The sequence below is a fragment of the Fistularia commersonii genome, chromosome 12 (genome assembly GCF_037954325.1).
Source record: "Fistularia commersonii isolate RoL2024-O1a breed Wild chromosome 12, RoL_Fcom_v1.0, whole genome shotgun sequence".
Lineage (NCBI taxonomy): Eukaryota > Metazoa > Chordata > Actinopteri > Syngnathiformes > Fistulariidae > Fistularia > Fistularia commersonii.
In genome coordinates this window covers 1,484,015-1,505,838 of record NC_141295.1, presented here as the reverse complement: position 1 = coordinate 1,505,838, position 21,824 = coordinate 1,484,015, and the positions used below count along the sequence as shown (strand labels likewise).

Here is a 21,824-nt window from a genome sequence, read left to right as displayed (position 1 = left end):
CCTGTAGGGGAAAGGCTTTAGCTGCAATCACGGAGGAACGCCCTTGGTCCTATGGCAACTGGAGGTGAAAATGTTAACCCTCAAATTACTACCCTTAAGAACTTTCAATCACAAGCTAGTGAATGAATTATGAATTATTTTTGTTATCCACATGTAAACCAACTGTATGAAAAAAGAAAAAAAAACAGACAATGTCTTAAGTCAAGCCTGCTCATCACAGCTAATCCTACATCTCTTGATTCCTGTCTTAGACCGGGGCATTGTTTGTGTTCTGTAATTTCATTGCACAAAAAGTACTGCATTGCCGTTAAAACAGTGTGGGTTGGGGGAAATACCTGGTATGACATTTTATGCTGTCAGTTGATCAAAAATATAGATATAAAACGTGTAAGTCCAGATCGTATGTTTACAAGTCCTTGGTCCATTGTGGGAGAAGTCCTAGTAAATTGAAAAAAGCTGAGAAACTGATGTAGACAGAAGTGGATAAGATGGAATGTGGAGGGAGCTTGGTCCAAGGCCAAGTCACACCCAGCTGAGAGAAACAGGAACGAGCTAATGGTTTGATGACAAGGATGCATCTGTCAAAAAAGCACGTGGAGTAAAAACAAAACTTACACAGCAGGAAATTGCTGTTTGTTTATCTTCCTCCTCTAATCGGCGATAGGGAATTAGAGACCGGCTAACCGCAGACAGGTGGGACGAGCCCGGTTTACACTGCCGGCACCAGGTGACTGACATGAGGCTGGGAGCTAAAGTGCTAGCTTGCGTGTTCGCTAGAATGCTCGCCAGTTAGCAAGCTAGGTTCAATGGGAATATGGATTAGTTGGGCCGTGAGTTAGGGTGAATAGTAGCAAGAAATACATGAAATGAAAAAATTCAGAGGGTTGAAACAGAAGCGCTTTTGAAGTGGGCTCTAAACATAATGTATGACTCAGGGTAAACTGTGACATACTGGATGGAGTGTGGTACCTTTGTCTCCCTGATGTCCTGCTTGCCTCCTTCAGGGTACCACTGGACGCGGACGAATCCCCTGCCAAGGGGCCGACTGGGGGTATCCACCGCACTCTCAGTGTCCGAATCCCACGGGACTCGTCCTCCTCCACCGCCACCACCACCTCCTCCTCCTCCTCCTCCTCCTCCTCCACCCCCTCCGCCACCGCCTCTCCCGCCGCCATCATCGAGATCCGAGTCGGAGTTGAAATCCTCCTCCCCATGGATCATACGTACGAGGCCGAACCTGACGGATCCACGATAGCGCCCGGAGACCAAGTCATGGGAGAACAACAGCCGCTGGGAGCCGTCTGTTGTGGGTGAGAGAGTAGTGGATGGGGGCTCCGAACCAGGGCTTGCTACGGGAGAGAGGCCCGGGGTAGTGGAGACTGGCTCAGCTGTGTCCGTCGCATCCGGTGCTGCAGGCTCCGCCATCGTCGTTGTTGTAGGATAGAGATGCCAGAGCGCAAGGACGACGGTGGAATGAAAAAACGAAAACCTGAAAGCAGGAAAGTGCACGCGTTTACGTAATGACGCAGTGCTGCGTCACGTGACCGGCGTCAAAAAGCGGAAGGAAGTAGTACCGTCTTTCAACACTTGATGACAGCCTTCAGCCAGAATCCGTAACACCTAGGGTTTAAAGGAAGGTAAATAAAACTAAATAAACCCTCTTTTCTTCTAACTATCACCTGACCATGTCTGACTGATCTCTTCCTCTCGGCTACTCCCTTCAGGGGTTGCCACAACAAATAAACAAATCAACATCCTTCACCTTACCCTATTCTCTATATCAGACCCTGGGCATTTTACGTTTTGCTTTTTTATACGGCCCGCCAAACTATTTTCTTTGAATATTTGAATATTTTAACAAGTATTTTCAATCAATATTGAATTTCGAAACTGATTTTTTCCTTTAATTTCTTTCCAAAATAATGTAGGTTGAGATGAGATGAGATGAGATGAGAACAACTTTATTTATCCCGATGGAAATTGTTGCTACGTTATATGCCACGGTTGGTACGTTATATTATTATTAAAGGTTTTAAGGTTGAAATAAAATGCCAAAAAATTGAAATATTTAAATTGCAATTTTCATTTTGTTCACCTAGTTGGCCCGCGCATAAAAATTAGACAAGAAATGTGGCCCACCAGCCAAAATGCCCACCCCTGCTCTATATCCTCGCCTCTCACACCAACAAACATCATCCCCTCTTTCACCACATCCATATGGATTTGTTTGCGGCCATACCACCCTGAACACCTGATCTTGGACGCTAAGCAGGGTCGGCCTGGTCAGGACTTGGATGGGAGACCGCCTAAGATCCCAGCTTCCCCATTTGCCCCTTGGGGATAAATAAAGTTTTTCTGATACATCTTGTCTTTGGTCTTCCTCAAGGCCTCCTGCCTGACAGTTTCCAACCTTACCATCCGTTAACCAATTTGTAAAATCCTCTGTACATGACATACATCCCCATCTCTAGACTTTCCTCTACCTGTTCTTTGCTCCTACTACAGGTCACAATGTATTTGCAAACATCATGGTCTAGGGAGATTCCTGTTTAACCTAAGCAGCCTGTCAATCACCACTGCAAACAAGACGGGGCTCAGAGCTGACCCCAGATGTAGTCCCACCTCCACCTTAAACTTGTCAATTACCCCGACAGCACACCGCACCACTGTCTCACAGCGAGCATACATGTCCTGCACCAGTCTAACATACTTCTCTGCCTCTCCAAACTTCCTCATACAATACCACAGGGTGCATTTCTCTGCACCCTGTCATACGGTTTTTCTAGGTCTACAAATGCATAATGCAGCTCCCTCTAACCTTCCCTGTACTTCTTATTCAACCTGTATAAGATAAGATAAGATAAACTTCATTGATCCCCATTGGGGAAATTCCTTTGTCACAGCAGTGTAACAGTTATAATGTCAAAAAACAGAAAGAGATATGAATATAAATAGAAAAGGCAGAAGACAGAAGATAGCAAGACAAAAAGAAAGTCCACAAATAAATAGATAGCAGACAACTACAACATCAGAGATGACAATGGGCGACGTTGCGGAACAGTGACGGTGAAAAATACACAACTAGAACTAAACAACAATATAAATAGAGTGACAAAAATAAATAGCAATGAATACGATAAATAAACAAAAATAGCCAGGATGGGTGGGCTGGGACAAACAAGGACAAGAGAGACAGCAGTTAGGCCATAACATAAATCATTCTCTTTCCATCCGAACATACAAGTCATTGTATACCCTTTGTTTGATCTTTGCTACCCGTACCTTTACCTTGTGCTACATTGAGCATCACACCTTCAATTTCCAGGTTCAGACTCATCAATCTATCTGTCATTCTTTTCACCTCCAGAGCATAATAAACACCTCCTTCAAGATAACACCTACTCCATTTCTTACCCCATCAATACCAAAAAAAGTACAACTTAAAACCTGCACCTTAGCTTCTAGCCTTGCTACCTCTCCACCTGGTTTCCTGGACACACAAGACATCCACCTTTTTTCTCTGCATCATATCAACGAACTCCCTAGCTTTTCCTGTCATCATCCTAATATTCAGTGTCCCTATTGCCAGTCCTTGACTCTTGCATTTCATTTTCTCTCGGTGCTTCTGAGCATACTTTACTCCTTTCCTTCTTCGACCCAGAATTTTTCCACAAGTTTAACAATGAACGTGTGCCCTTCTTAGACTGCATCAGTCCATAGTCTGAATGCTATCTGAGATAATTTGCCTCATAAGCTGGCAAATGATGCACCTGGTGTTTCCATGTTAAACTTCCAGTCTCTCAGGACATTGATAATTCTGTCAGTTTTGTAGAAGTTTCCATTTTTTGAATGGTGAAAGAAATGAAGAGAGCATTCACAATGACATTAAATGACATCTTAGTAGATGAGGGGGGGGGGGGAGAAAAGAAAAAAAACATCAAAAACGTTTTTAAAATGTAATATTACGTGATATTACATGATATTACCACCCTTACGAAGTGTTCAACTGCTCTCAGGGTTGTTTAGACCACATAACTGATCCCTGTTGATAGTTAAATATAATAATAATAGTAGCAACAACAACAACGATAATTATAGAGGAATACAAATTTAAAAGACATACAATAGCTTTTGTATTCTTCATAAGATATTTTAAAGTTTGGTTAGAAAAGGCAAGCTGCTCAGCTGCTCAAAAATGCAAACTTTTCAGTCTTTACATAGTTATTTAAGCCTGAAGAGGTGACAAACCCCTGCATCGTATAATCCTCTTATATGTCGCAAAAAAAGAATGGAATAACATTTAAGTCGAGTGCAGGGACAATGAACAAGAAGCGGAAGTTTCCTCCAAATGTCTATTAAAAGGGTGCACGTCGTCTCCCTGGTATCACCCCATTTATTTTAAATGGCGAAAAAGCGAGTTTCTATCCACTGATAGCTGACAGATTCGATCTATAGATCGTTATGCCTGATTACTGTCGCTTCAGGATCAGTCCATATGTTGGTCGGAAACTCCAACACATGATCAGTTAAATCCAAATCTGCTTGTCTGATGGTGGCATGACGAGGATAATGCTCGATAAACAAATATCCCCCTGACCCTACTGTGTATTGTTCAACAAACTCACGGGGTGAAGGGTTCGGTCATCCAGCTGGCTTCGGGATTAGAAACGACCACCCCTGCGCACCGGAGGTATAAATACCCGGGATGCGCCACCTAGACGCGTCAGTACCGTTACTTACACGGCTTTTAGGAGACTAAACGCTTGTGGTCAAGCGGCAGAACGTGAGACAACTTAATCTACCAGTACAGTTTCATTCGGTTCGGATAGTTGACGGGGGAAACTTCAAATAAAAAAGAATAACGATGTCGGTGATGAGCGCGGTGCCCCTTTTGAAGCCGCTCCCGATGCGCTCTCCGGTGCCACAGGGACGCCGCCACACGCTACCGGCCAGCGAGTTCCGCTCCCTCAGCCCAGAGGACGCCATCAGCGTCTTCGAGATTGAGCGAGAAGGTACGCAGATGCATCATGTTTTATCAGTGAATGACAGCCATGTGTGTGTGAACTATGTTCTCTAGATGTCTCCAACTTTACGCACACGGGCACCACCGGAACACAGATACCCTGATGCAGCCAGGGTTGCACTAACCTTACAACTTAACTTACGGGGTTTAGTTTAATTATTTGTAATTATCACTCTTTATTTAGCCTGTCGGTAAGTTTAAATGAGGTTACTATGTGACACTGATCACCCCCCCCCCCTCCCCGCCCCCCAGCGTTCATCTCGGTTTCCGGTGAGTGCCCTCTCCACCTGGACGAAGTGCGTCATTTCCTCAGCCTGTGTCCAGAGCTTTCCCTGGGCTGGTTCGAGGAGGGCCGTCTGGTGGCGTTCATCATTGGATCACTGTGGGACCAGGACAGGCTTACAACGGTGAGACAATGTGTGTATGTAATGGTGTGAAATAGGTGGACTCTGGAAAGTTTTAAGGAGCACTTCGGCCCCATTTAGGTTTAGGCAAAGATGAGCTTAAGGAGGGGAAAAAAAAAAACAGTGGCTGGGCTATTGCTTCAGTCTCACCTCATCCGACTTTTCTAATTAATAGCATTTGCTTTTTCACAGAGTAAATATCCAGACTTTGATAAAGGAATGAATAATGTGAAAAAAAAACAGCAAATCTATCAAGAAAAATATCACTTGTGTGTCAACTATATTTAAATGTATGACCAAGATTTAACAGGTTTAATAATGCCAAGGTTTTCTGGAACCTAGGAAGAAAATTTAAACTTGAAAGGTGCAACAGAGATTTCCTGTCCATGACAAATGCAGCGACTCTTTAACTACACATTGAGAAATAAAATGGGAACTATTTATAGCAAGTGTGTAAAAGTCCACCCATCCATCATGTGCCGCTTATCCTGCAGTCAGTTGCGGGGGATGCTGGAGCTTATTCCAGCTGTCATCGAGCGAGAGGCAGGGTACGCTCTGGACAGGTAACAGGTTTATCACAGGGTCACATATACAGTCACTCTGTAAAATCTAAACAAAGGTCGTGTGTGAGAAAATTGAAACCTGAGCGACAAATCCCCCAAAGTGTTGGTTTTTCCCCTCTGCAGAGTTGTGTCAGACCCATAGGCAACAAATGACAGCAACTGACAAACATCTCACCGAGCAGCCAGCAGCTTAGCAGGGTCAAAGTGAGCAGCTGTCTGTTTCATGTGTGAGAGGAGCTGTAGTTTGAGGAGTTTAAAGGGCTTAAAAACCCCTTTATCAACAAAGTCCCACTGATCTAATGAACCAATTTTTGAAATTGAAGGAAATTTTTTTTTTTTTTTTCCCAAAAGCAGTTTTCATTGTGGACTCAAAACATCATAAATGATGCCATATGTCAAGATTTTCTTCAAGACATATTTAGTCAGGTTTTCCCGACTGTTCGCAAAAATCAGTGCGAAGGTATCAGCTGTCGGAGATGCTTGCAGCTCTTAACATCATATACGTTCATAAAGGCATCAAGCTCCAAGTTGACCAACTGGAAGTTCTATGGGCATTCAATCTAATGTAAACTATCTAATCATATAATCACTGTAAAAGTCAAATTTTCTCTATGTAGTATTTCTCTCATGAGGTCTATGATTCTATTTCTCATCTTTAAATACTCAAAAAAATCTTATGTTCTGAAATTATAGGCCAGTTTGGGTTTTGTTTTCAAAGGAAACTGAAGTTTTCCCTTTTTGATATGATTTCACTGTATTTCCTCTTTTTGTTTTTACAAGATTTTTGAACATAGTGTTTGAAGTCATTGACTTTTTTAACAACTCATTTTCCATATCTTTATTTTTCTGTTTGTTTCTTTAACTTACTCAGAAGTGATGTTTCAGTGTTAGCAAATGAAGCACTTGGGACAGATGGGACTTTTATGTCAAGGACAGCATGCTGCTGTTCACTTCCCCATGGTTACAGCCCTCTTTTACCTCTGTCTTCCAGGACGCTCTGACTCTCCACAAGGCTCACGGGACCACAGTTCACATCCACGTCCTGGCGGTTCATCGGACCTTCCGCCAGCAGGGCAAAGGGTCAATCCTGATGTGGCGCTATCTCCAGTATCTCCGCTGCCTGCCATATGTTCGCCGTGCTGTGCTTATGTGTGAAGACTTTCTTGTTCCTTTCTACCAGAAGTTAGGCTTCAAAGTGCATGGGCCCAGTGAGATAACAGTTGGGTCCCTTACCTTCATCGAAATGTTCTACCTAGTGCAGGGCCATGCCTTCATGCGTCGCAATAGCGGATGTTGAGGAAAGAAATACACACTGTGGATTCTCCCCGAGGAAACAGAACAACGGGCGTCCGAGCAGCTTCGTTGTACACAAAACGCTGTGTTTGTGACCATCTCTGTGAACAAGAGATGTGTTCTGACTTAAGTCTACAGAGAAATGAATACACAGAGCCGCCACCCAGCTGCCTGTCAGTGTTGGAAAACAGAAAGTACCATGAGAGCAACCTACTGGAAGAATGTAAACAGTATTTTAAACTATGGTTATGTATTTTGATTGTTTTATAAATGCTGGACATTTATTAATATATTAAATAGAACACAGATGCTCTGTGTCCTTTCCCCCTCTTTAATATTCCTAATTTAACCTCAAGTATGGATCTTAGTTCTTCATTAAGAGATCAATTTTTCATCGGGAAAATCCCTTTTACAACAGCTTCAGCTGCTGTACCACAGCAATCTTCAGCTGTGGTACAGCAGAAGTATTGGTATAACTGCACCAGTAAAATGCAGATGAAAACTTCCAACAATTTTGAATCGAGATCACCAACAAGAGGAATATAAGATGTAGTGTATCCGATAATTTGACCATACTTTTCTTTTGTTTTTATATTTGCATCTGAATGCTTGCACCAAGCATGGACACTTTTCTTTGTCAGCAATCTAAAGTCTGTGAGGCATGAACAATACAAATTGAACTTTATTAAATTAGCAAAATGTTGATTTTATTTTTGATATTGCAAACGCTATCCCCAGGCCATCACTAATATCTCTTTATTTTAAGTATCTGATTTTAATATGTTTCCTTAATAGTTGCTTCTTGCTTTTCCATTGCACATGAGATCGCCATCTCTGCCTCCCAAAGTCTTATTTTGTATGTTGTATGTATACTATGTACATTCCAAAAAAATAAAGTTTTATTTTGTAAATATTCAGTGTCAAGTATTTTTATTTATAATACATGGCAATAGTATCTTGGCATGCATATAAAGAATCTTACCACAAGATAGTTTCAGTCTGTTTTTGAGTTTATACATTTTAATCAAATCATTTAAGTAGTGTTGGCAGTTAGTATTATTATTGAAACACACCCATTAAATGTTGAATAAAAAAAAATCATGCCATGTCAGTTATTGACTGACAGTTAACAAAATTTAATTCGAGCAGCATTCAGACAGCACCCGGACAGAATTACTTCTTGAGTTGCATTTATAACTATGACTTCTTTAACCTTAAAAGGCTTCACATTAAGAGTACAATAAATCAACTCAGTGACCACGATGGCAATTTTAAACTGTCCCTTTTATTCCAATATATAAAAAAGTTAAATCATTTGGTCCCAGCCGGAACAGAGGCAGAAACGACGCACCACCATGAGTATTTATGCAGGTTATCAATCGGATCAAAATAACCACATGCTCAAGCATCAAAGGCACAGTTAAGATGTGAAACTGACTAAAACTATTCACTTGCCCAAAATACAACTTGTCTTTTCAAAAACACCGTATGACCTGTGAGTCAGCTCATAATCTTGTAACTCAGTAACTCCCATAATCCTCAGCACGACTGAGTTCACTGTGGCTTTCCTAACAGCTGGGGTCAACACATGCCACAAACCTACACAACAACAAACTAGAGCAAGGGAAAACTGCAGGTACTCACCCTACTCAGAAGAACCGGAAATGTTACCCAAGTAATAAGCTCTAATAATAAATACGTGGAGAGATAGTCCGCATTTACAGTCTGAACCTTTCCACACCTCTGTGGCGACATGATCACCTTAAAAAGCTTTTAGTTTCAGTGGTTCTATCTTGAGGAGATCCAAAAGGTAATGAAAGAAACTTCTACAGATCAAGTTTTAAGGCTCCTGTGAGAAATAAAGGGTAACTCGTGATTCGGACTGTTTTCATCAAATCTAAAAGCTGCAAGAATAAATTACGATGCAAATCACAAAGTTTGCAATGCTGCAGTATAAAATCCATATAAGATATAATCTATTAGCAAGATACAGGTTAAAATGAAATGCAATTCGAACAATTTATTGATGCATGTCAAATCCAGGGGCCATGAATAAATATGCAAGTTAGGTGAAATTTGAAAATTGGAAACTAATTCCGCATGACCAAAAGTAAAATGATGTAACCGTTGGCACACAGACGAGACTTTCATTGTCATTTTCGACAATCCAAAAGCGTATGAATTCCAGTGCTGCTTTTACCCTTCATCATACAAAAGAGTAGAGTACATAACACGATCGTGATGAAAATATATTTTTTCTTGACAACTGTATAGGCTACGGTCTGCCAATACTGCATGGCAAAGCTTAGCTGATTTTCTGAATTCTTTTGCAGGTAGAAATAATGGTTATTTGGAGGATAAAACTGTCCCTCGTTTCAGGACGGATTAAATTACTTGGTATCAAATTGGTGCATAGATTTGAAAGCATGGAAATCATGTTATACACTTCCTATCGGCACATATCCAAAAGCACTCCGGACAGCAAAGTAGGAATTTCACTGTAACGGGAAACACATTTCTACACTGTGCATGTGACAATAAACTCGAATCTTAAATCTTTCTCTGAGCTGTAATTGTAACTGTGCTGCCCAAAGTACTATCTGGGTACTTGCCTTGATGGAAGAAAAAAAACTTGAATGAGAAAAACTCATGAAAATAAATATATCTTCATTGGTTCAGGTTAGTTATAGAAAAGCAGTTGAGGCAAATCAATTATATCTGTCAGATATCTAATATGAAACATGAGTAAAGCTGAATGGACAAATGCAAAAGCAGAACTAATTGCTCTAACCTATTGGTATCTCAAATAAAATATAGTCATGAAAAAAAGGTGCATCAAAGCAACTTTCGATATTAGCTTTGGTAAATTTGCATCAGAAAATGATGGTTCAGTGACATGATACAACACTGTATCCAAAATGTATGGATCCATGAAATGATATTGAACTTAAACAAAAAGTTACACAATACAACTATGAAAAGTCCAAAACAATTTTTAAGGCAGCGAGTGGTTTGAGATACCTGTATTCAGTTTGCCTTACTTGCCTTCTGTGCCTGTTTACAAGCATTTTAGTACATTTACTTCAATGACATGCGTAGTTAATACAGTGTAACCTTCCAAATGCCAACTTTTGCCGGCTTTTAAAAACTGAACCACGAGAACTCGCTGCATCAAATGCTGAAGAGGTAAAGTTGTAGGCATCAGATGAACCACACGTCAAAGACTACAAGACACAAGATTATCTTGCTCTTTTTCAGCTGTTGTCCAGAGTTGTAGGGCAAAGGGGCTGAGAAAGCATTTATTCGCTTGGCATCTTGGAAGTACTGATGAAGCAGACAGTCTTCTCTTTTTTTAGATTGTTTTCCCGAAGACAGCTGCTCTTTGCATATTGATATCCTGAGTTACTGATTCCAAAGACATGCTAGCTCATTGGCAAACATGCCGTGACACCTTGCTGAGGATTTAGAAATGAAAAGCAAACAGATTTTTTTCTGAGGAGGGTAAACAATAAAAAAAAAAAAAAAAAGATTGCCAGTCTTTAAAGGTCACTTAATAAACTTGGAACCAAGGGACTGAGCAGTTGTATAGCAGGTATTGGATCAGTAGCACAGATGTCATTTCCGCAGGTATATCATCAGCTTCCCCGTTAGTAGTGCACCACCTCATTAATGTTGTGATCTATGTCATAATTTTCACAGAACTTGTTTGTGAAGGGCAGGCAAGTCAGATGTTCTAGCCAATGCCAGTTAATGGGGTAAATATAAAACCAAACGATGAGGGAAGAAAAGAGTCCGACGAAGGCCAAAAGGGAGACGCCGATCAGGATACGTTTCCGGTACTTGTCAAAAGTCCCGAAAGTGACATAGGGCAGAAAGGCAAAGGACAGCAGCAAGCCGCTTAGAAAACCAAAAATGTGAGCAATGTTGTCAATCCAAGGCAGAAGGCCACAGAGGAAGAGGAAAAAAACGATGCCCAACAGTTTGAGAAAGGCCTTCCATGGTTTCTCCAACATCTGCCAACCTTGAAATAGCTCAACAAACAGGCAAGCAAGGAGTCCAAACTGAGATCCAGCTGGACCCACCTGAAAGATGAGAAAATGCATTAGATACATGCCATACATAAAGCGTCCATCATACTGAGTTTTCTTCAGACTCTTGTCAGAATAAGCCTGTTATACATGTTTGAGATGCTTCAGCATCATTAAATCCTGCACACTGCCTTTTCTCTTTATCCCACTATGTTGATAACAATGATCTTATTGTTGAATAGCTTTGAACTATGAATACAGTATTCAATTGTGTTTCAGATTTTAAAAAATTGTACATGCACAGTTGCACACCTTGTACTGGAGCAGAATCAGCTGTGATTCAACCGGATTATAAATATTTGTCAACAAGTTCACATCAGAGTGTTTCATGTTCATTGTGCCCATCACCGTGAGGCATATAATCCAGAACCAGGAAAACTTGTTCACAAATAGTTAGCCACCATTGGATCAAATTACCTATCATGTCCAATGATGATTCACAATTCTTGACAGAAACAAAAATACATAATCATTAATTATAGCCTGAATTATAATATATGCGGGACAGACCGGTTATGTGTTGTTTTCCAAAATTCACATGCCCATATTATTTTTAATTTCTAGTTCTGTGGATAGCTGAAGAGCCTGCTCTGGGTCAGACCCAAAGGTGAGAAGATTAGCGTGACGTCAGCACTCAGTTTGGAAGTTTGCCCTATCAGTGAATCAGTTGGCTAATCTGCGAAGGTAAGCAACACCCACAATCACCCATAACAGCGACACAGCTTTTGGAAACTCTACCCTATTAGTCATGAAGGGAATATTATTTCATCATTACATTTTTCAATAGCCTTTGCATTGGTTCAGTCCCAGATGGTTTTTAAAATGGCCTGGTCTTTGCCAGGTTAAAAAAATGAACTGATTTCATTTCTTCAAAGATTGAAATTGCCCTTTACTCGAAAAAATCCTGAGAAACAGATTTTATTTCTAAAAGAATTGGAGAAATACAATTGTGGTCTTTGGTGGCCATGTATCATTAAAGCAGCTCATCTACAGAAGACTAAACTTATCCGTAGTTGCAGACCCTCTGCTCGAGAAACTGGTGTGGCCCACCGTACCAGTACAACACCGTCACTGCTCCAACATTATACAATAAACTTTAATGGTTTGGGGGACATTTCCAAAAAAGCACATAGCTGCCAGGTGGGCTATTAACCACTGACAATATGAACTATACTTTAAGAATCGATTCACTGACCAGTCAATTTGTCTCTATTTTTAAGTGCCACTCTAGCCCTACTAAACACTGACAGGAACATCCAGCAATTACTTGTGTCTCATTGTCCAAAATATGAGGAGCCATAGCTAAAAACTGGGGGAAATTTCTCTGGTAATAACTTGAGTTTTGGAAAATAAAATGAAATGAAATATTTACTTCATAAAATACACTCTGTTTCCAGCTTGGCTCTGGAACCATCTTTAGTTGTTTTTTTTGCAAAACACTCTCAGCTTTTAATACATTTTTATACACATTTCTTTACTTATTGATAGACCTGCCTTTTTTTTTCAGTTGACAATTAGTTTTCAACATTTTACATACTATAGTTCTGCAGTTCAGATTTCTTTGGGCACAATTTAAAAATAGCATCACTCAATTTCAATTGCATCCTTACAATGTAATTGGACTTTGTACGTTTCAGTTTGAATTCTTTTGACAATTTGATTTTTGCAAAAAAAAAAAAAAAAAAAAAAAAATTATTACTTTTGTGAAATACAAAAATCAAACCCCCTCTTCAATTGAAAAATGATGACAGTAGTGGTAAAGTTTCATTAGAGAGGATATAGCTTGAGACAGTAAACTTTTACGACATATTACAGATGACTCACTTGTTAGAATTGCTATGGTAAAAGCCATAGTTGTTGAGTTTACGCGGAAAAGCCACAGGGTCTTCTTAACAGTTAAAGGTTAATCTGCTTAAATCACCTCTGTAAGTGGCTTGACCGCCCAGTGTTGTGCCTTGCATGTGCTATCTCTGGCTATTCCTGGTGGGAAGACCTGTGAGCTTGTCACTTCTAAGGATGGTGAGATTTCTGGCTCTCACGTCAAAATACGCCATACTGAGAGCCATCTCATGTCTCCCCACTCTAATATCTGATGGAGCAACTGGAGTTGTTTTATGAAGAATGTAGCAGATGTCGTCAACATTGTAGAGTCGAAGAATTTATTGCAATTTTAAATCACTCTCATTGCCGAATGTAAAATGCTGTATTTAGTAGCTTCTTTTGACCTTGACATAAGTGAATAGAGGAATTCTTAAAAATATCAACTACAGAATGACATGAATGAATGGTATGCAGACCTGGAATATTATATGACTGTAATATGATGTCTTTCCTTGGCAACAATTGTCTTAAAGAAAGTCATATAAGAAACAATGTCTTATAAGAAAACATGTAATCTCATTCCCCAGCTACCACAACAGTGGCCTGTGGAAATCCACACAATGGCATTACTCTAAGCCCTGAAAGGAGAAAATGGGCTTTAGAGAGAGGCATACTGGCAAAAACAGCAGTGGCGGTAAAAAGTAGGTAATCCAGACTGTGGTCTACTTGATGGTTTACACAGCTTAACAGGTTTTGGCAAACAACAATATAAAAGATGAAGTTAAAAGATGTTGACTCAACTGCCTCTCTGTTCTGCTGCATCACAAGCATACGTGCACAAACATGTACTCACAAATGCCCACGCAAGTTAATCTTGACTGACACGCACAACTTTCCATCGAAACCTTAAGAGTGGATTAACTTGGTACCAAGACCTCTACAACGTGGCCTTTTCAGGCAGTCTATTTAATATTCCAATGCTTCTATTAATGTACAGTTTCATTTGATTTCTTTTAATATTTGAGTCTGAAATGTGATGTAAATGTCTTGCAGATTTATGTCTGTCAAACATTCTTTGTATTTATTTGGTATGACCCTTTAGACCTGATAATCCTGAGCAGAGGAAAGTGAGCTGAGGTACGTAGTGATAAATAATTATGTGTATGTGGACATGTTTGTCACTTCCAAGGAATCATGAAAAAAAACTGTATAAACCAAACATGTTTGTGATTAATAGTTTAATTGTTGATAAAAGATAATTATCTATTATAATTACCCCTTTATTATTTTTTAAATTGAAACTCACAGTTCATCCTCCAAAACAACACAAAATATCAAAGAAGCATTAGCAAACAACATTGGCAATTTTTTTATGTGTTTATAGTTAGATATCTATTTTTGGCCTAAATGCATTTCATTAAAATGTAAATACCTTCTGATGTGAAGCGGTGAGCTTTTGCAATAGGTTTACTGCCATTTTCATTCCATCTTTTACATTGATATTAACATTCAAATAGAATACATTACTGATGTATAACTGCAAGCAATATTTTCTATTGTCTTTATGAATATGAAATATATGACTATGATCACATTTGTTTTGTTTTTTGATCATTGGTCATGGTTTTGCCAAAAAAAATTGTGTCCAAATTGGGTATATCTTACTGTGTTCAAGCATGTTGCTTTGTCACATATAGAAAATGCCTATTCCAATAATGAATATGCTTTTATGAAAAAAAAAGTACATGCAAGATCCTATACTTTTGGTTATACTAAGTAATGTGACGGTCTCCCTCTTATCTCAGATCATGTATACTGATCTGTTACAGTCTGAAAATTAAACCTTAGAACCTTTTATGAGACATAACCTCTTTTCCCCGGGTACAGTCCACATTTCATGCAACGTTTCATAAAAGCTTCAGTTTTGACATCTGTACATGCATTTATTATTGCAAAGAACTCACCTCAGCTCTGTAAGGCAAGAAAAGGGCAGACGCAAGGTTTCCAGTGATACCACTGAGGATATAAATGATAGCAATGCGGACCCAACCAGCCAGCTTTTCCAGATCCCTCATTATAGTCATCTGAAACACCACTGACACCAGACAATGAAGCAGCCTGAAAAACACAAGCGTGCACATCAGCCTTGGGACAATACACATCTATACATATCTGCACACTGCTCATATCACTGAATTGCTCTATCTCCAACATGCTACTATTAATTACAAGCATTTACTTTGTTCAGAGCTCCATTGGAGGATTTATGACACGTTTTAAAACCATACCTTGGGGATTGCCCATGTGCTCAGACTAAACACTAATAACAGCCATGTGAGATGGCAGTGCACGTGCAGTTGAGACTTATTTAGGCTATTCAGTTGACACTGATATCCTGATTGATGAGAACATAACAAGACTGTTTAGTAACCATTAGAATTACAGTAGAAAAGATTTAAACCAAGATTAATCTTCATTGCAGGTCATTTATAGCCAATGGAAATATATGAAGTATTCTAGCTATTCAGGACACTCAAAAACCCATCAAAAGTAATTTCAAAATGCTTATAAAGAAAGAATGATAAAGAAAGTACGATGTGGTTTAAAATACCCTGCATGGAGGAAGAGGGACAGCCAGAGACGATAGAATTGATCAGGTACATCCGGGTTGAGGAAAGGCAACAAACCACATACATCATCCAAACAGTGGACCTGATAAGACAACTGATTAGATATATACTCTTACATCAACAGGCAAGCTCCTACAATTCACACAAATACAGAGAGACCCAAATCTTACCTGTGAGCAGAGTGTGGCCTCTTCATGGAAGTAACCATGCATGAAAGAACAATATTCCCTGGTTGCTATCTCACATCTGAAAGGGGGAATGTCAGATAAAATTCCAAACTTCTTCAGATGGACAAACAACATCTCGAAGAGATCTACAGGCCTAAAACAAGCAGAAACTATATTGTGTCGCATTTCTCACCTGCCCTTAGTTCCTATGCAGCAAGGTCGCCCCTTGATGTTACAGTCCATGTGCCTTAAGCCTGTGTGGTTCCATGTTTTGGGAACTGTACAAACCTGGGTAACAACATTTAATCAAAAAAAAAAACAAAATAAAGATACAAAAAAAATACAATGTTCTTCATACTTCATTTTGTGCAACATCTGGGATAAATAAATTATGAAGAAAGATGTTTTTCTGATCAAAGAGGGAGAAAACATGAACATCGCAGCGAGCGTTCCCTACCGGCCACTGGGTGATGTCATCTGGCCAAATGTGAGGCACTATAGAGGCAGGTACTTCACATACTCTGAACACATTGTGCAAAGCACAAATAAAAGATAATGATTTTCAAATTTTCATATAATCCCAAAACACCAGAACAGACACATAATAATAGTAACATTTATTGTTTACTGAGAAGCAATACACACATAATCCTGCAAACACTTATCCTTACCTTGGATCCTGGTGACAAACAGAGCCAGAGGTCCTGTTCATCATTTGGATACGTATATTTTTCCATTTAATAAAGGTGGCTAGGGTCTCCTGCATTAGATGAAATGGTCACCTTGATGAGATTCAGCAATGAACAATAAAGCTGTAATTGGCAGTTATCTTGTGTTTCTGTAAGTAATATTCATCTCCTTAACATTTGAAGATTTAGTTGCATTTTTATAAATGCAACTTTTGGTATTGTGCCTTTGTATGTTATTTTAATTATCCAAACTGTGCGTATTTAATTGAAAAGGTTGGCAAAATGTGCAAGACAAAAATAAGTAAAGGGAACTTTTAATGCATAGCAATTGCATTTTAGTGCTTAGATGAGTCTACCCTTTGAATATCTATGAGGAAAGCCTTTACAGAAGAAGTCTATAAAGTACAGTATGTTCACATATGCAAGTCGTGAATAAATTGAGAACAAATATCATATGCATATGTGTTGCTTATAGCAGACAGGTATGAGTTTAAATGGAAGATGTGGGTTAACATACTGCAGCAAAGATAAGGATAAATAATGAGGTGTGTGATAACATACTTACAGAGCAGTCAGAGCTGTGGGTTTGTACACATCCAGAGTTGTCATTCTGAACACAGCAGCCAGACTCTCTCTCCAGGTCCTTAGCCCTCTGGATCAGACTGACAATCTGTGTGTCCTGACGGATACATGGAGAGAACTTTGCCCCTAGGTGGATCAGGTCTTCCTGATAGAGCGGGATAAATGTTTGTAAATATATAAATCCCAAATAGCAAATGAAATGCAAAAAAGACAAATTAAAAAAAAAACAAAAAAAAAAAAAACACTTCTTACATACATGCAAAACAGGCAGGAGATACAAATAACTGACCATGACAGCATAAATCTTCTCCTTTCGGCTTTTCCCTTCAGGGTTTGCCACAGCGAATCAACCCTCTCCATCTAACCGTATTCTCTATATCCTCCTCTCTCACACCAAATACCTTCATATCCTCACTCACTACATCCATAAATCTTCTCTTTGGTCTTCCTCGAGACCTCCTCCCTGGGAGCTCCAATTCCAGCATTTGTCTACCAATATATTCACTATCCCTCCTCTGTACCATCTCAGTCTGGCTTCTCTGACCTTCTCTCCATAACATCCAACATGTCCTGTTCCTCTGATAGACTCATTTCTGATCTTCTCCATCCTGGTCACTCCCAAAGAGAACTTCAGCATCCTTATCTGTACAACCTCTAGCTCTGCCTCCTGTCTTTTCGTCATTGCTACCGTTTCTAGTCCATACAACATCGCTGGTCTCACCACTGTCTTGCACACCTTTCCTTTCATTCTGGCTGATAGTCTTCTATCACATAGTACCCCTGACACTTTTCTCCACCCATTCCAACCTGCTTGAACCCGTCTCTTCACCTCTTCTTCGCACTCTCCGCTGCTCTGGACTGTTGACCCCAAGTACCTGAAATCCTCCAACTTCTTAAGCGCCACTGCCTGTAGCTTCACCATTCTACCCGGGTTTCTCTCATTCACACACATATACTCTGTCTTGCAGCAACTAGCCCTCATTCTTCTCCTTTCTAGCACATACCTCCACCTCTCTAGATTTTCCTCTACCTGTTGTCTGCTCTCACTACAGATCACAATGTCATCCACAAACATCATGGTCCATGGGAATTCCTGTCTAACTTCATCTGTTAGACTGTCCATCACCACTGCAAACAAGAAGGGGCTGATTCCTGATAAAGTCCCACCTTCACCTTGAACTTCTCTGTTATCCCTACAGTAAACCTCCCCGCTGTCTCACAGCTAGCATACACGCCCGCACCAGTCTAACATATTTCTCATCCATTCTAGACTTCCTCAATACAATACCAGAGTTCCTCTCTTGGCACCCTGTCATATGCTTTTTCCAGGTCTACTAAAATGCAATGCAGCTCCCCCTGGCCTCCTCTGTAATCTATTAGAATTCTCAAAGCAAATACTGCATCTATAGTACTCTTTCTAGGCATGAAGCCATACTTCTGTTCACAAATGCTGACTTCTGCTCTCAGTCTAGCTTCCACCACTCGTCTCCATAACTCCATTGTATGGCTCATCAACTTTATCCTTCTATAGTTGCCGCAATTCTCCACACACCCCTTATTCTTAAAAATGGGCACCATCACACTTCTACTGACTTCTACACTTCTAAATACTACAGCTAATAATGCATGAAAGCATGCACAGTGTCTTAAAGCAGTACTTTGGTCTAAATAGGTATTGAAAATAAAGACATTTGTTTCACGGAAGAAAATAGTCTTTCAACATATTCTGTCATTAAAAACACGTGCCTTTTGAAATCTCTTGCCTCCCCTGAGTTAAATGATATAGACATACAGCTAAATCCTGTCTTGATAGTTTCAATTCAACAATTTAACTTACACTAGCAAGAGACTTACAGAGCTAGGACCAATCCAGAAATTCTCCTGTTGGATATACTTGACACTCTCATAAATACCTTTGTTCTTCAGTACCTGTAGAGGGCAACAGAGTGATAAAAATTGAAATGGGACTGGTTGGAGTGAGATATGCCATATAGCACCAGGACAACTGCATTTGCACAATTTATAGAGTGATTCAGAAATATAGAAAATTCAGAAATTTGTAAATAATCAATTTTCCAACCATTTTCAGGAAATTCCAAGCACACTCTAGGAGCAGATTCTAAAGCTTTCAAATTAACTCACCAGTTCAGATGCAGAATGTTGTGCAAACCCCACAGGGGCAAAACCATATGTACAGCAGGCTAGCAAAGTGATTACTATGTGGACAAAAGTTATCCAGTAGGTGAAATAGGGCCTAAAAACAAAGAATATATTTTCAATATAAATCATACATCAATAACAAGCCATCATTTTTTTTTTCAACACACTGATTGACTATGCCTACCAAATTTAGTCAAAATAATTCACCAAAATGTCTGTGCCTTTACAACCCTCCTCCCCCACCCCCAGTCTCTATGCCTTGTGTCTGTCACTTGTCCCCTTCCGTCCCACTTCTGCCGCAAAATACGTAAAAATAAACATGAGCAATCCATTGGCTTCTCCTTCTTTCTGGTGTGCATGTTAATGTAGCAGTACATGAAAATGAGCAATTATTTACTCCCAACCTGTGGCTGTGGAAGTCGTCAAGCTGTTTCTGTACGTTGCTGCTGAGGCTGCGTCGGTAGTGTCGGTTCAGCCACTTCCCCACTACACCCATGCCATATTGACGCTTGTGTTTTTGAAATGCAAAGAGCTTAACTTGAGAAGCAATGCGCCGTCCGCGACGAGGATGACCTTTCTCAACCACCGCCGTAGGCGTTCTAGGTGTTCGAGATATGTCCTTCCTGGTAAAAAGGTAAGAATAAAAAGGATTACGCAGGTTTGTTGAGACTGAAATAAAATTTTGATGAAAAAAATATTAGAATTAGTGGTTGAGGAAAAATGTGCAGAGATCTTTCAGCTTAAACTGTCAAAGAATACCATGGAAGCTTAAATTCAATTGTAGAAGTTTGCCAAAGATGTTTGTAGACAGTATACAATAATCTATTTATACTCACAGGCTTGAAAACGGTTCAAGTTGTTCACATTGAGCAAATGAGGCAGACATGGGAGGCGATTCAAACACATCATCAGCCATGGAATACAACTCATCATGAGCGTCAACCTACCCAGACAGAGAAAGAGACCATTGAAAATTGCTTATAAATAACCAACCAGGAATCACGACTGTTCAGAAAAGACGGGCATATATGATTTTTTTATATGAAGTGGAAATTTCCTGACAATGTTCACCTAACAGTCCTATAGTTTAATTGTAGAATAAGATTATGCTTTTAATGATGTTTGCTGGCTTGACTGTATGTGTCAGCATCCTGAGAATAATTAGTAGAGGATGGAGGGAAGGAAGGTAAACAAAGAAAAAAGCACATAAGCATTTAAATCACAATAAATTGGCCATGTGAGGAAGACTGAAATTCAATCTTGGGGGCAATTACAAATGTGATAAGAGTACGGTAAGAAAACAATGATTGATAATAAAACAAAAACAAAATACAGCAAGGTAGAACCACAGGGAATAAACTTGCTATGATATGAACAAGTGTAGAGCCCGAGTGCTTGCTGACCTTGCTAAAGAAAAGCGACTCCGATGTATCAGCGGAATCCACAGTGTCCTCATCCAGCCAGCTGGGCCTGGCAAAGCTCCTTCTTGGGAAACTTCGTCCTGCTTGGGACCCTGCCAGGCCACTACGGCCCTGGACATGACATTACACACAAATCACATTATTAATGTATTTCTTATCTGCATTATGAATCCTGGAACAGCTAATTGCTGCTCTGAATGGAGCCAAGGAATAAGCAATAGAATACCTGACCATTTTATTTCATTCTTAATCAGGAATGGTGCAAAATGACATTGAGAGTACTTAAAATCTGTGTTGTTGGAAAACTTCTGCATTCCAAAATGATGAATCAAAATTAAGTGTAGTTTCAAGAATGAAGAGCCTCATAATCTGTTAGCCTCAACATTCTTGTAACTACAGTAATGTCATGTATGTATGACAGTGTAGTTAATTCCTTTTTACTTTAGGCCTTCATATACAGGGGTGAAAAAATATTTAGTCAGCCATTAATTGTGCAAGTTCTCCCGCTTAAAAAGATGAGATGTGATTCTGGGATTTTTGCTCACCATTCTTGTGATCATTTTGACCCCACTGGGTGAGATCTTGGATGGAGCCCCAGATCTAGGGAAATTATAGGTGGTCTTGAATGTCTTCCATTTTTTAATAATCGCTCCCCACAGTTTATATCTTCAAGCCAACCTGCTTTGATTCAGTCTTACCAGCCTGGTGCAGGTCTACAATTTTGTTTCTGGTGTCCTTTGACAGCTCTTTGGTCTTGGCCACAGTGGACATTGGAGTGAGACTGTTTCAAGGTGTGGACAGGTGCCTTTTATCCTGATAACCAGTTCAAACAGGTGCCATGAATACAGGAAGTATGTGGAGGACAGAAAAGCCTCTTCAAGAAGAAGTTACAGGTCTGTAACAAGCAGGAATCTTGCTTGTTTGTAGGTGACAAAATACTTATTTTACCAAGGAATTTACCAATTAATGAATTAAAAATCCTA

At 39.8% G+C, this 21,824-nt stretch overlaps 3 protein-coding genes across 4 annotated transcripts in view; 1 reads left to right on the top strand and 2 right to left on the bottom strand.

Moving 5' to 3' along the window:
- The window catches only part of LOC147228079 ((E3-independent) E2 ubiquitin-conjugating enzyme UBE2O-like), a 41,066-nt gene extending 39,367 nt beyond the window's left edge, over positions 1–1,699 (bottom strand). The window contains exon 1 of one of the 2 annotated variants that reach the window (XM_086156271.1): positions 970–1,699. In XM_086156271.1, coding sequence (XP_086012397.1) covers positions 970–1,425 — 456 coding nt within the window. In that variant the 5' untranslated portion in view covers positions 1,426–1,699. The remainder of the gene's footprint in view (positions 1–969) is intronic. The other variant, XM_086156272.1, reaches the window with a different exon arrangement.
- Positions 1,700–4,615: 2,916 nt separating this feature from the next.
- On the top strand, positions 4,616–7,975 carry LOC147228078 (serotonin N-acetyltransferase-like). Its single transcript, XM_086156286.1, has 3 exons — positions 4,616–5,012; positions 5,276–5,430; positions 6,982–7,975. The coding sequence occupies exons 1-3, from the start codon at positions 4,865–4,867 to the stop codon at positions 7,285–7,287; spliced, it is 609 nt and encodes a 202-aa protein (XP_086012412.1). The 5' UTR covers positions 4,616–4,864; the 3' UTR covers positions 7,288–7,975.
- A 423-nt stretch (positions 7,976–8,398) lies between these two features.
- LOC147228077 (inactive rhomboid protein 2-like) overlaps positions 8,399–21,824 on the bottom strand; it is a 30,824-nt gene continuing 17,398 nt past the window's right edge. Inside the window, exons 6-18 of the mRNA XM_086156275.1 lie at positions 20,824–20,952; positions 20,257–20,363; positions 19,825–20,043; positions 19,403–19,514; positions 19,115–19,189; positions 17,244–17,405; positions 16,661–16,749; positions 16,447–16,510; positions 16,183–16,277; positions 15,993–16,068; positions 15,804–15,904; positions 15,157–15,310; positions 8,399–11,365 (exon numbers count right to left, since the gene is read on the bottom strand). Of these exons, the coding sequence (XP_086012401.1) occupies positions 10,931–11,365; positions 15,157–15,310; positions 15,804–15,904; positions 15,993–16,068; positions 16,183–16,277; positions 16,447–16,510; positions 16,661–16,749; positions 17,244–17,405; positions 19,115–19,189; positions 19,403–19,514; positions 19,825–20,043; positions 20,257–20,363; positions 20,824–20,952 (1,818 nt within the window). The 3' untranslated portion in view covers positions 8,399–10,930. The remainder of the gene's footprint in view (positions 11,366–15,156; positions 15,311–15,803; positions 15,905–15,992; positions 16,069–16,182; positions 16,278–16,446; positions 16,511–16,660; positions 16,750–17,243; positions 17,406–19,114; positions 19,190–19,402; positions 19,515–19,824; positions 20,044–20,256; positions 20,364–20,823; positions 20,953–21,824) is intronic.